The sequence below is a fragment of the Bos javanicus genome, chromosome 13 (genome assembly GCF_032452875.1).
Source record: "Bos javanicus breed banteng chromosome 13, ARS-OSU_banteng_1.0, whole genome shotgun sequence".
NCBI classification, from domain to species: domain Eukaryota; kingdom Metazoa; phylum Chordata; class Mammalia; order Artiodactyla; family Bovidae; genus Bos; species Bos javanicus.
Genome location: NC_083880.1, coordinates 59,403,265 through 59,414,308, shown reverse-complemented (window position 1 = coordinate 59,414,308; position 11,044 = coordinate 59,403,265). Strand labels below are relative to the sequence as shown.

Sequence of the window (11,044 nt, the reverse complement as noted above, 5' to 3'; positions counted from 1 at the left end):
TTAGAGACTTTATCTTTGTAGCAAAAAAAAAAAAAAAGTCAGTTACAATTATTGGGCCAATGGATTCCGTTTCTTTAAAAAAAACTTTAATAGTGCTTTCTGCCTTCAAGTCTGGGTGGCAAATACATAATGGGGTGAGAGGCAGCGTTTAGGCGGAAGGAAGTTTCGTTTTCTGCCTGCATCTGCGAAACGGAGGGGAACTCACCTCTCCAGCGGGGGTCCCTCTACGGCCCCTCCTTCTGCCCCCACCTCTTGCCTCTCCCCTACCTGTGACACTAGGGTTGTATTCAGCCCCGCACCTCGTTTCTCTGTTGAGCTGAGGCTTCCAAGTGCCTGGCTCGTCGGAGGAAACTGCCGAGCTGGCGCTGGGCAGGGCAGGGCAGGGCAAGGCTGGGCGAGGGCCCGCGGGTGCCCCCACCTCCCAGCCGTGGAGATGGAGCTTCGGGCGATGGCGGCATAAAGAAGTTGTCCTAGACTTCGGGGCCGGTGGAGAGGCCCGCCCGCTCGGTGGCGCTTGGGGCGGACTCCCCAGAAGGCCTTCCCACCCCGTCCCCTCGGAGGAACCCAAGAGCACTGTGCCCACGTCGTGCGGGGGAGGGTCTTCTCGCCGAGAGGTTGGGTCTCCCGCAGCATGACCCCACTGTAAACCTTGTTTCCCTGGAGTGGGTGGTCAGGACGTTTTAGGAGATGAGGGGACCTCAGGTCTTGAGATGTCCCCTAAATCGGGGTCTCTAACTGCCCGTGACGGCGTCTTTCGGAGGATGGGAAACGGCGGCCTAGGTGAAAGGGGTTGTGGGAGTGGGGGGGCGGCTCTTGGATTCGGATCCCCGTTCCCAGCTCTGCCAGCTTCAGGTGTGTGCGTGGTGAGGGTGACTGATGGCAGGCGTGGTGGGGGACCCTGGCCTCAGGGTTGCGGCCGTCAGCGAGGTACCTTCCACTGGACTCTGCTCCTAGCCCCACGCAGCGTGGGTCTCCGCGCGGCGCCCGGCCAGGGTGCGGGGCGGAGCTAGGCTGGGACTGGCTGGGGGCCGCCCCGCCCGGCGCCGGGGCCTTCGCGCCGGCCCCCGGGGAGGAGTTATGATAATTTCCTTCTCATTAAGGCTCCCCGATCCCCCGGCTATCGCCGGGACACAGTGCGGGCGCGGCTTCCCGGGTCCCCTGCAGCGGTCTTCACACCCGCGGCGGCAGCATCTACAATCCCGGAGCCGCCGATGCGCGCCCAGTGACCCGGCCAGCTAGGCCCGCGCGGCGGGGGCGGCGGCAGACGCCTGGCCACCGTGACCCCAATTTTGGATTTACCGCTCGGGGGGTGGGGGGAACCTGGATTTAACTGGCGATTGTTTTGGGGGACGCCGGACGCCATGTTGTGGAAAATAACCGATAATGTCAAGTATGAAGAGGACTGCGAGGTGAGCTGGGCACAGGGGCGCAGCCCGGCCCCACCCGAGTACAGTCCGGGAGGCGGGGGCCTCTGGACCGAGGTCGGGGGCGAGGGCGCAGGAGCAGCGAACAGGCACCCACCGCATGCCCTTTGATGGGACAGAGTCCACTTCTCCGGACACCCCCTATATTGCGTTTCTCCGGGGTCCCCTTCCCGAATCGGGCCTTTCCCTAAATATCCAGCCTCGGGAACGGGGCCTGGAAAGAGAGTGGCATATCCTACCCACAAAGCTTACCGGCCGGTTTCACGCGAAGCAAAACAGCCCTTCTTCCCGTTTTCTCGGAAGAGCGCCGGGTCTACAACTCTTAGAGGTGGCTTTTACGCACGAAACCTCCGTCCAAAGGCGTTAGACGAGGCGGCCTGCCGGCGACACCTTTGCGGAGTCTCCTCCTAGGCGGGCTTGTCACCTGCTCCGCTACCCCCTCGGGGAGACAAGAGAACAGCAGAAGTTTGGCTTTCGGGAGAAGTGGGGGCTGGGGAGGGGGGGCGCGCTGAGGCCAGATGGGGCAGTAAGCGCTCGGGAGTGCTCCATCCTGTTGGACAGGTTGAGCTAGAGTTTCGGAGAGTGGGAGGGAGGGAGGCGGCGAGCGGGAAGAGGAAGAAGACGCAGGCGGCGCGAGGCGTGCTCCTGGACTCCGGGAGAAAGGCGAACGGTGGCTGCGGGGACGCGCGAGAGCCGTGCGTCCGGGGCACCTCGAGGGGCCGCTCCAGTTTGCAGGCCCGGGCACCTCCGCTAGGGGGCGACGGCGTCCTGTCTCTCCGGGTCCCCCAGCCCCCGCTCCCGCTACCCCTGTGACCCAGGGACACATGGCGACACGTCCTTTCAGAATTAAGTCGAACAGCCCTGGGGCCAGGAAACGTGTACAGGCAAGGCTGCCCAATTTTCGGGGTCCTTCCTCCTCCCTGTGTGCCCGATTGATGGGGAGACTGATGGTCGGGCAGGACGGTCTCACTCCACCGTGGTCTCGCATCGGTAGCCCGGGAGCGCACGCCTGGCTCCAGCGGGTTCCACCCCGAATCCCTGGGGCGGCACTGGGCTGCCGGCCCGGCTAGGGAGGGTCTCTCGCCCGGAGGTCTTTGTCCTGAGGGCGTGGAAGGGAGGGTCCCTGGGGCGGGGGAAAAAGCGTATTTCCTGCGCGGCACGCATTATCCGCGCGCGCCTCTTCCCCACTTTTGGCGGACAACGCTGGCATGTGCGGACTTGTGGGCGATCGCGCTCTGCGCAGCGTGCAGACCTTCTCCCAGGATCCCTGCCTCAGCTTCTCCCGCCCCAAGATCTGGGATGCGGACTGGGCGCCCCCGATTGCCTCGGGCGACAGAGCGCCCAGACCTTCGCCTCCGGGCCCCGGGGGCACCTTCCCCCAGGTCTTTTCTCTAGTTTTCCTTTTTCAGACTCTCGGTTGACAACGAAGCTACCCCGGGGCACGTTGCTCCCCCAGGGGCCTTTTGGCTCGAGGGCAGGGCCCCGCGGGGTCGGGCTGGGCGGGAGCAGTGGGTCCCCAGGCGCAAGAGGCCCCGCGCGGCCGCACTCGGTTCGCAGGAGCGGGGTTTCGTCCTAACCGGGTCTCGGTTTCTCTGCCCCAGGATCGCCACGACGCGAGCAGCAATGGGAACCCGCGCCTGCCTCACCTCTCCTCCGCCGGGCAGCATCTCTACAGCCCCGCGCCGCCCCTCTCCCATACCGGAGTCGCCGAATACCAGCCGCCCCCCTACTTTCCGCCTCCCTACCAGCAGCTGGCTTACTCTCAATCGGCCGACCCCTACTCGCACCTTGGAGAGGCGTACGCCGCTGCCATCAATCCCTTGCACCAGCCCGCGCCCACCAGCAGCCAGCCGCAGGCCTGGCCGGGGCGCCAGAGCCAGGAGGGGGCCGGCCTGCCCTCGCACCACGGGCGCCCGGCCGGCCTGTTGCCCCATCTCTCTGGACTGGACGGCGGCGCCGTGAGCGCACGCAGGGAGGCCTACCGACGCTCGGACCTGCTACTGCCGCACTCGCACGCCCTGGACGCCGCGGGCCTGGCCGAGAACCTGGGGCTCCACGACATGGCACACCAGATGGAGGAGGTGCAGGTGAGCGCCTCGGCTCTGCCCGCTCCGGCCCGGACCTGTGCGCCCCACTGCCTCTCTCCTCTTACCCCTACCCCAACCCCGGTCCCCCGGCCAGGCTCTCCCCGAACTTAAGGAAACTTTGTCATTTCTCCTTCAGAATGTGGATGACCAGCACCTGCTTCTGCATGATCAGACAGTTATTCGCAAAGGTACGCAATGAGCCATAGTCCTTGTCTTCCTCTGGCCCACACACCCTACCCTGTTGTGGTTCTTAAGGGCGCTGTGAAGTTATTAATTTATTGGCAAGGTGGAGCCTTTGAGATCTGACTTGAGACATTCGTGGTGGAGGGAGTGACAGGTTTTAGGGGTGAGAAGAGAGGGCACTTTAAGATCTAAATGGAAAAAGATGCTCTCAGGTGCTGCCTCTCAATCTTTTGTCACTTACTAATTTTTTCCCCTTGGGGAGTGTCACTTCTTGGATTTGAGAGTGTTTGTACAATGCTCCAGAAAGAACTCCAGAGTGAGTTAAGCCTGTGATTTTGGAAAATTAGTGGAGTGTTTGGTCCTGTGACAATTTTAGTTGTTGAATGGGTTGCTGTGATTTTATTCCTGATTCCAAATACAAGGTTAAAGGGCCTTCATTCTGATCTGTGAGAAGATGGTGGGAAGCAGTTTGGCCTACAAAACATACAGCCTTAAAATGCACGGGGCTGGGTGATCTGTTGGTTTTAGGCTGGGATGAGGTGGGAGGGGGTTTTTGGAAAATGGGATTACTTGGTGAGTGAGTGGCTCATGATATTAAGTTACATCTAGCCAGGATTACCAGTTTGGTTTTGCTGGGAAAGACAGTCATCCTAAATCAAGGGTAGTTATGACCTGTTACTTGAAGTTAAACTGTTTTTGAGATCAACAGGGAAAAATTAAAAACAAAAAACAAAAATCCTTATAAAATAAACTGAATTTCCCAGTAAACTTAGAACAGATTTATTTGTATTTAAAACTGCTATGATCAGTTGCATTGAAAAGATTTTAGCAAACGATTGGAATATGTCCTGCAGTTTTGAATATTCCTTGAGTGAAGAGGGAAAATCACCATTTAGTTAAGAAGCTGTCTTTTGAAAACAAATGTTCTAATTAATCAGATTATAATAGTGGCTAGAAAATGCAAACCCAGATTTTGACTAATTTCCCAAGGTGTTAACTTGTGAATTTCAGATTTGATTATCTTGAGGAATAGGGCTTTAAAAAAAAAAATCTGTTTGCAGTTTATAGCCCAACACGCAATGTTACTGTCGAGGGGCTCCTTCACTTTTGGTGAGTGATTTGAAAAGGTCTCTTGCTTGGGACTGCCACTTCTGATCTTCATTTACAGGTCCTATTTCCATGACCAAGAACCCCCTGAATCTCCCGTGTCAGAAGGAGTTGGTGGGGGCTGTGATGAATCCCAGCGAGGTCTTCTGCTCAGTCCCTGGAAGACTGTCCCTCCTCAGCTCTACATCTAAATACAAAGTGACAGTTGCTGAAGTCCAGAGGCGGCTGTCCCCGCCTGAGTGCTTAAATGCCTCATTACTGGGAGGTGTTCTCAGAAGGTACATGGGGACACGTTGTGGGCATGGTCCTTGGATAGGTGGTGGGGGATGAAAAATAAAGCACCAGGGAGGTATTTTTAACATTTATGTAACTTTTATACCTAACACTGAATTCTAATCGGCTGGGGGGAGGGGGGCGGCTTAGTACATTTCATCTCTTTTAGAAAGTGCCAAGTGTAGAAAAAAGTGCTAAAACAATGCTAATAAATTCTCATTCGGTTGGAATTTGATTCCATGTATGAAGTGGTAGCATCTGTATTTAGGGTAGCGGAGCTCCATGGGTCTGATTCTCCCCAGGGGAGTAGTTTGTGTGTGTGTGTGTGTGTGTGTGTGTGTTGGGGGGTGCTGCTGCAGTTTCTACAAGTGAACATTTATCTGCTCCAGTACAACATGCAGTGTTCTGTGATTAAAAAACAAAAATGCTGGCAATGCTAAGAAAGATTTTTTAATTTTATGGAGATAAGGACTCCCTGTATCACTTGATTAGGAACCATATAATGTCGAAGGTCTTTGACAGATTTCTATTTTGATAGCAGGTTAGGCATTTCAGCATTTTAAAGTGGTTTCTTGAGAAAAGAATTTTTTTTTTTTTTTTGCTTAGAGCCAAGTCTAAAAATGGTGGCCGGTCCTTGCGGGAGAAGTTGGACAAGATTGGGTTGAATCTTCCAGCCGGGAGACGGAAAGCAGCTCATGTCACTCTCCTGACGTCTCTCGTGGAAGGTCAGTGGAGGATTTTTTTGTTTTGTGGTATTTGTAGGTGGTGCTGTGTTGTGTCTTTTAACATTTCTCTAAAGAAAAGCTTAAAAACAACTCTTAGTCACAAGTAGAGAGAGGGATGCAAGGAGTGATTTGCCATGTTCATTACAGTGATTCAGTCACTTAATCAAATGTTAGCCCCAGAAAATCACTGTTAAATTTCCTATCAGATGAACCAGTTTCTGAAGGATGAAATGATTTGGTACATGTTTTTTCGTTGTTTTCTTGTTTTAAAGCTGGTTCCTTTGGGTAAAAATACCGTTTCTAGTTTTTATAGCTGTGGACTATTGGGATTATGGTTAATGAAGAGAAAAGCCCTTGTATACAGTGAGACTGGTCCAATTCACAACTCCTTTGTTAATTTCCCCATCAAAAAAAGTAATAGGGGGAGAAAACCCTGATGGGGCCCACAGATGGGTCCCCCTCTCCAATGCTAAGATAGTTAGGATGTGATATTTCAGTTTCTTGAATGGGCTTACACCCACTAACCTGGAAAGTAGCCAAGAATGCAATACGGCCTTTACAAAGGGGGCGAGGGAAAAGTGAAATAATTATTTTTAAAAACAAAACAATCTGGTTGTTACTGCGCGCAGGAAAATGAGTTGAGCACGGAGAGGCTTATCGCCAGTGCCTCGTCCAATCAGCGGGGCGCTGGGGGCCCGGGGAGCCAATGAGGGGTGGTCTCCTGGCAGCCAGGCGATCTTTTGAACATTTTCTTTCCCTGGTTTACATGGTGCCACCGCGGTGCTAAAAGAGACTTGGCAGGGCCCGGCTCTACCTTTTTATGAGTTGTCTTTGGAGGTCAGGGCCAGGAGAAAGGAGCTGCCTGTTAGATGCTCTTGGGGACCAGCTGTCCTGCATGGAGAATGGTGGGCTCTGCGTGTGTGAAACATAAATGTGGCTCTGCAAGGTTTCTTCACCAGCCAGGCAGGGGTGCTTGAATGAGAAAGTGAACAATGGATCTCAGATTCTGATTTAGTGAGTCAGGGAGGGAAGTGGATAGTGGGGGTGCCACCAGCTGGGTTTTTGTAAAGCCCTGACAGCCCCACATTTGGAATCAGACACTTCGGTGGGTTCCTTGGGTGGGAGATGACCCCCACCACCCTACCATACCGCTTGGTTTTCTCACTCGCTGCCCCCAATAACTTAGATATGGGTAGGCCAGGTTGGTAGGTAGAGCTCCTGACATTTCTAGTAGGATACACTCCTCCCTTTTTTTTTTTTAAATTGGCCACACCATGAGGCATGTCGTATCTTAGTTCTCTGACCAGGGATCAAACTTGTGCCTCCGTTGCTTTGGAAGCGTGGAGGCTTGACCACTGGACTGCCAGTGAAGTCCCCCTCTTAAAAGAAACAGTCTAGAGACTTAGCTCAACCAGCAATGGGGCGCCCTTGTTTAAAAACAAAGATTTTGTCCCAGTTTGCTTCTTTGACAAACATGCTCACCTCCCTTAAATTTTCTGACTTCTGCACAATGATACAGAGAAAACATGGTGTGAAAACATGGAGACAGAGCATCCCCATGATCTACTCAGGTTGGCAGAGGACTGGGTTACATTGGTCAAGAACAGTTAAAAATTTCAGTTTTTCCCTCCTGACGTTGTATGATTTCACCCTCTATTCCTAGGGAAGAGTACCCACTGAAAGTACCCAGGAAGTTCTCCTTACCAGCTGGGTTGTTGGCCCCACGTATGATTTCGTTTTAGAGTACAGAATGACCACTAGACTGATTGTTGTTCAGTCTCTTAAGTTGTATCCAACTCCTTGGTGACCCCATGGGTTGCAGCACACCAGGCTTCCCTGTCCTTCACACTATCTCCTGGAGTTTGGTCAAACTCATGACCATTGAGTTGGTGACACCATCCAACCATCTCATCCTCTGTTGCCCCCTTCTCATGCCCTCAATCTTTCCCAGCATCAGGGTCTTTTCCAGTGAGTTGGCTCTTTGCATCAGGTGGCCAGGGTATTGGCGCTTCAGCATCAGTTGTTCTGATGAATATTCAGGGTTAAATAGACTGATAGTGCTGGAAAAGGGGAGAAGGGCCAGTTTGCCATGGTGACCACAGCCACCCTAAAGTCTGTTACCATTGCCGATTATTCTAGGTGAGGCAGTTCATTTGGCTCGGGACTTTGCCTATGTCTGTGAAGCAGAATTTCCTAGTAAATCTGTGGCTGAGTATTTAACCAGACCTCATCTTGGAGGGCGGAATGAGATAGCAACTAGGAAGAACATGCTGCTGGCCGCACAGTAAGTATCCAAACTTGAGAATTTGATGCCCTGATGCTCTGACCTTGAAGCCCAGAGGCCAGCACAGCCCCTGGTGCTCAAGAAAGAAATGCTCCTTAAATTAGGGTGTTGAGCAAAAGGAATGTCGAGGAGTGTAAAAGTACAGTCAAATAGGGTAACTTTTGGGTAGGATTTAGAAGACTAAGAACAGTGAGAGTATGGCTCACAATGAATGTTTTTGAGCTGCTTAGTTATTTAGCTCAAAATAGTTAAGCTAATTCGTTTATCTTATTTGCATGTCTTACAAAAATGTGTTAGAAACAATTTATTTTGTCACATCCAGTAGCGATGATGTGCCTTCTGCTTCCTGATAACAAGATGTTTTTCGATTTTAATTATTTTGGCTATACCACGTGGCATGCGGGATTTTACTTGCCCAGCCGGGGATGGAACCCGTGTCCCTTGCAGTGAAATTGGGAGTCTTAACCACTGGACCACCCGGGAAGTCTCCTTTGTGTTTTAAAACGACCCAGTTGAATGTAACGATCCAGTTGAATGTATAGGAGTCATAGGCAAATTAAATGTCTCAAAAACAACTTAATGCAGCTGAGGGGTTTCTCATCGCAACCAACTGTAAATTGATTTTAAAATCATGGTAAATGAAGCAGAACCAGTCAAGTAGGAAATAGGGCAGAAAAGAGAGCCGATGAACCAGCCTATATCACAGAGTGAATTTCTGGGAAATAAATTCCCGGTTCTTGACAGAATTGATTGTTTTATAGGAACCAGACTGCATCAGAGAGAAAACACTCTCCTGGGCTGGAATTCAGACTCTGCCTCTTTACTAGTCCTGGTGACCTTGGCCACTGGATTCTGGCGTGAATCCTTTTATCTTTTCTAATTGCAGGGAAGATTAAATAAGATAGTGCTTAAAGGAGTTTAGTTTGTGGCTCTGAACAGAATAGGTGCTAAGTGCAGCAGCTTAGGCTATTGGTGTTAGTTTAAAACCTATTGGGTTGGTCAGCCCCAGATTCTCTTTGCCTCCAGGTGTCACCCCCACGGTAGTTTAGTCTTTGTGCTCTATACCTGTTATGGGCCAATGTTGAGCTCAAGCTCAACGGTGTGCATTGACTGTCTTCACAGGCAAGTGTGTAAAGAATTCACAGATCTTCTCAATCAAGATCGAACTCCCAACGGGAACAACCGACCCACCCCGGTCCTGGAGACCAACATTCAGAACTGCTTGTCTCATTTCAGCCTGATTACCCACGGCTTTGGCAGCCAGGCCATCTGTGCTGCAGTGTCTGCCGTGCAGAACTACATAAAAGAGGCCCTGATAGTCATAGACAAATCCTACATGAATCCCGGAGACCAGAGTCCAGCCGATTCTAGCAAAACCCTGGAGAAGTTGGAGAAGCACAGGAAGTAAAACAAGGGGGTGGTGAACCAAGGGCCGAAGAGTTTGGAAGGAAAAGGACTCCCAGATCATCTCGACCAGGACAGACTGGGCACCCCACTTACTTGGGGGGCAGAATTGTTACCCACCTTCCCATGAAAAAAAGCCTCTGTTGATTTCCAGCTCTTCACGTGCCCTCCTGGATTCCTTAGTATTTAGGGAGTGCTGAAGCGTCTCCTTCACTCTGGACGAGATGTTGGAAGTGCTGGTTCTTTACTCATTAAGCTTATGTTTTATTTTTTTGGAACCCCATTCTTCCTTACTCTGGAAGTGGTGCTACAAGTTTTCGAACCTTTTGAATAAATCCCCGGGCTAACAAAAACTCACATTCACTCAGCTGTTGAAAGGTCAAATTGATGGGATTCAGATCAACAATAACTTTTAGTGTTGAGGTGAAAGTATGTAGTTTCTTCAGCCTCGTCCTGCATACCAATAGGAGGCAAGGATTCTGTCCACCTAGCAACTGGTTAATAGGTGGCATTTGTAACACTTTAAAACCCCTTGTTGAAAGGGGCCCTTCGGGTTTACGAAACTTGTAGAAACAAAGCCTGCTGATGACTTTATGTTTTTTCTTTAAAAAAAAAAAAAAACTTTGAAAGTTAACTCTTCAAGGAGGAGACTCTTTGAAATGACATATTCCTTTAAGGTATGGAAGCTTTATTTTGCGTATTTATTTCACATCTTAGTGAAACTTGAAAAGGGTAGGCATGGAGCATTTTTTTTTTTTTTTTTGCTGTCTGTCATCCCCCAGTCCCAGAGGAGGCTCTGTATTTTGAGAAACTGAGTTGAGTGTACAGATTTTATTTATGCATAATTTAATGGGGTCTGTAAATACGGGTGCACTTCTTATGCCTTTTTGAGAAACGGGATTCGATTTTAATATTAACTTTTAAAGGTGACGGGGTAATCTAAGACATATCTTTAGGTTTTATTCGTATGTACACAGGGTATTAAGAGTTAAGAGGATCTTCGGCTCCGTTCTTGACTCTGGAAGACTCTTATTTAATTGAAGCTGTCTGTCCACAAAGCAATAACTTTGTCTTGTTCCTGTTGGGCTGACCCCCCGAAGAGGTACAGAGCGAGGTACAGCGCGTGTGGGTGAAAATGGAGTTTTGGAATTGAACTCCTTGCCTGTAAATGTTCCCTAAATAATTGTTGTGTATATGAAACCTGTATAATAAAAAGTATTCTCGATAGAAGCTGTGAAAGTCTGGTTGGAACCTGATGTATTTTTTCATCCCTAAGAGGAGTGGCAGAGATCATTTCCGGTTTGACTGTAGCTGAGCAGTAAAGCTGTGTGCCATGGGAATCCCTCATAAGATTGCTTCGTCACCCCATGCCATGCACTCAGCAGCTCTCAGCTTCGTAGGGTACCATCTCCCCTGACATAACAGCTGCTGGGAGATGTGTGAGGGATGGTTGATTGACAAATAAGAGGAATCTGCAGTTTGGGAATCCTGTCTTGTGTAAGACCACTTACTGAGAAACACGGTTCATATGGTTAAGTTGCATCAAAATTTTGAGAG

The 11,044-nt window shown here is 50.8% G+C and overlaps 1 protein-coding gene across 1 annotated transcript; it reads left to right on the top strand.

The window, feature by feature from the left end:
* Positions 1 to 1,094: 1,094 nt before the first annotated feature.
* TFAP2C (transcription factor AP-2 gamma) lies at positions 1,095 to 10,726 on the top strand. The gene is made up of 7 exons (XM_061437080.1): positions 1,095 to 1,409; positions 3,026 to 3,511; positions 3,648 to 3,699; positions 4,863 to 5,079; positions 5,681 to 5,799; positions 7,939 to 8,083; positions 9,206 to 10,726. Exons 1-7 carry the CDS (start codon positions 1,362 to 1,364, stop codon positions 9,489 to 9,491), a joined length of 1,353 nt encoding a protein of 450 aa, XP_061293064.1. The 5' UTR covers positions 1,095 to 1,361; the 3' UTR covers positions 9,492 to 10,726.
* The last annotated feature ends 318 nt before the right edge of the window (positions 10,727 to 11,044 follow it).

Bases quoted from the DNA above. Each gene is read 5' to 3' on its own strand.
- TFAP2C (XM_061437080.1), top strand. From the start codon at position 1,362: ATGTTGTGGAAAATAACCGATAATGTCAAGTATGAAGAGGACTGCGAG. The intron at 5,080-5,680 runs GTACATGGGGAC...TTTTTTGCTTAG, and splicing joins CTGGGAGGTGTTCTCAGAAG to AGCCAAGTCTAAAAATGGTG. The intron at 8,084-9,205 runs GTAAGTATCCAA...CTGTCTTCACAG, and splicing joins AACATGCTGCTGGCCGCACA to GCAAGTGTGTAAAGAATTCA.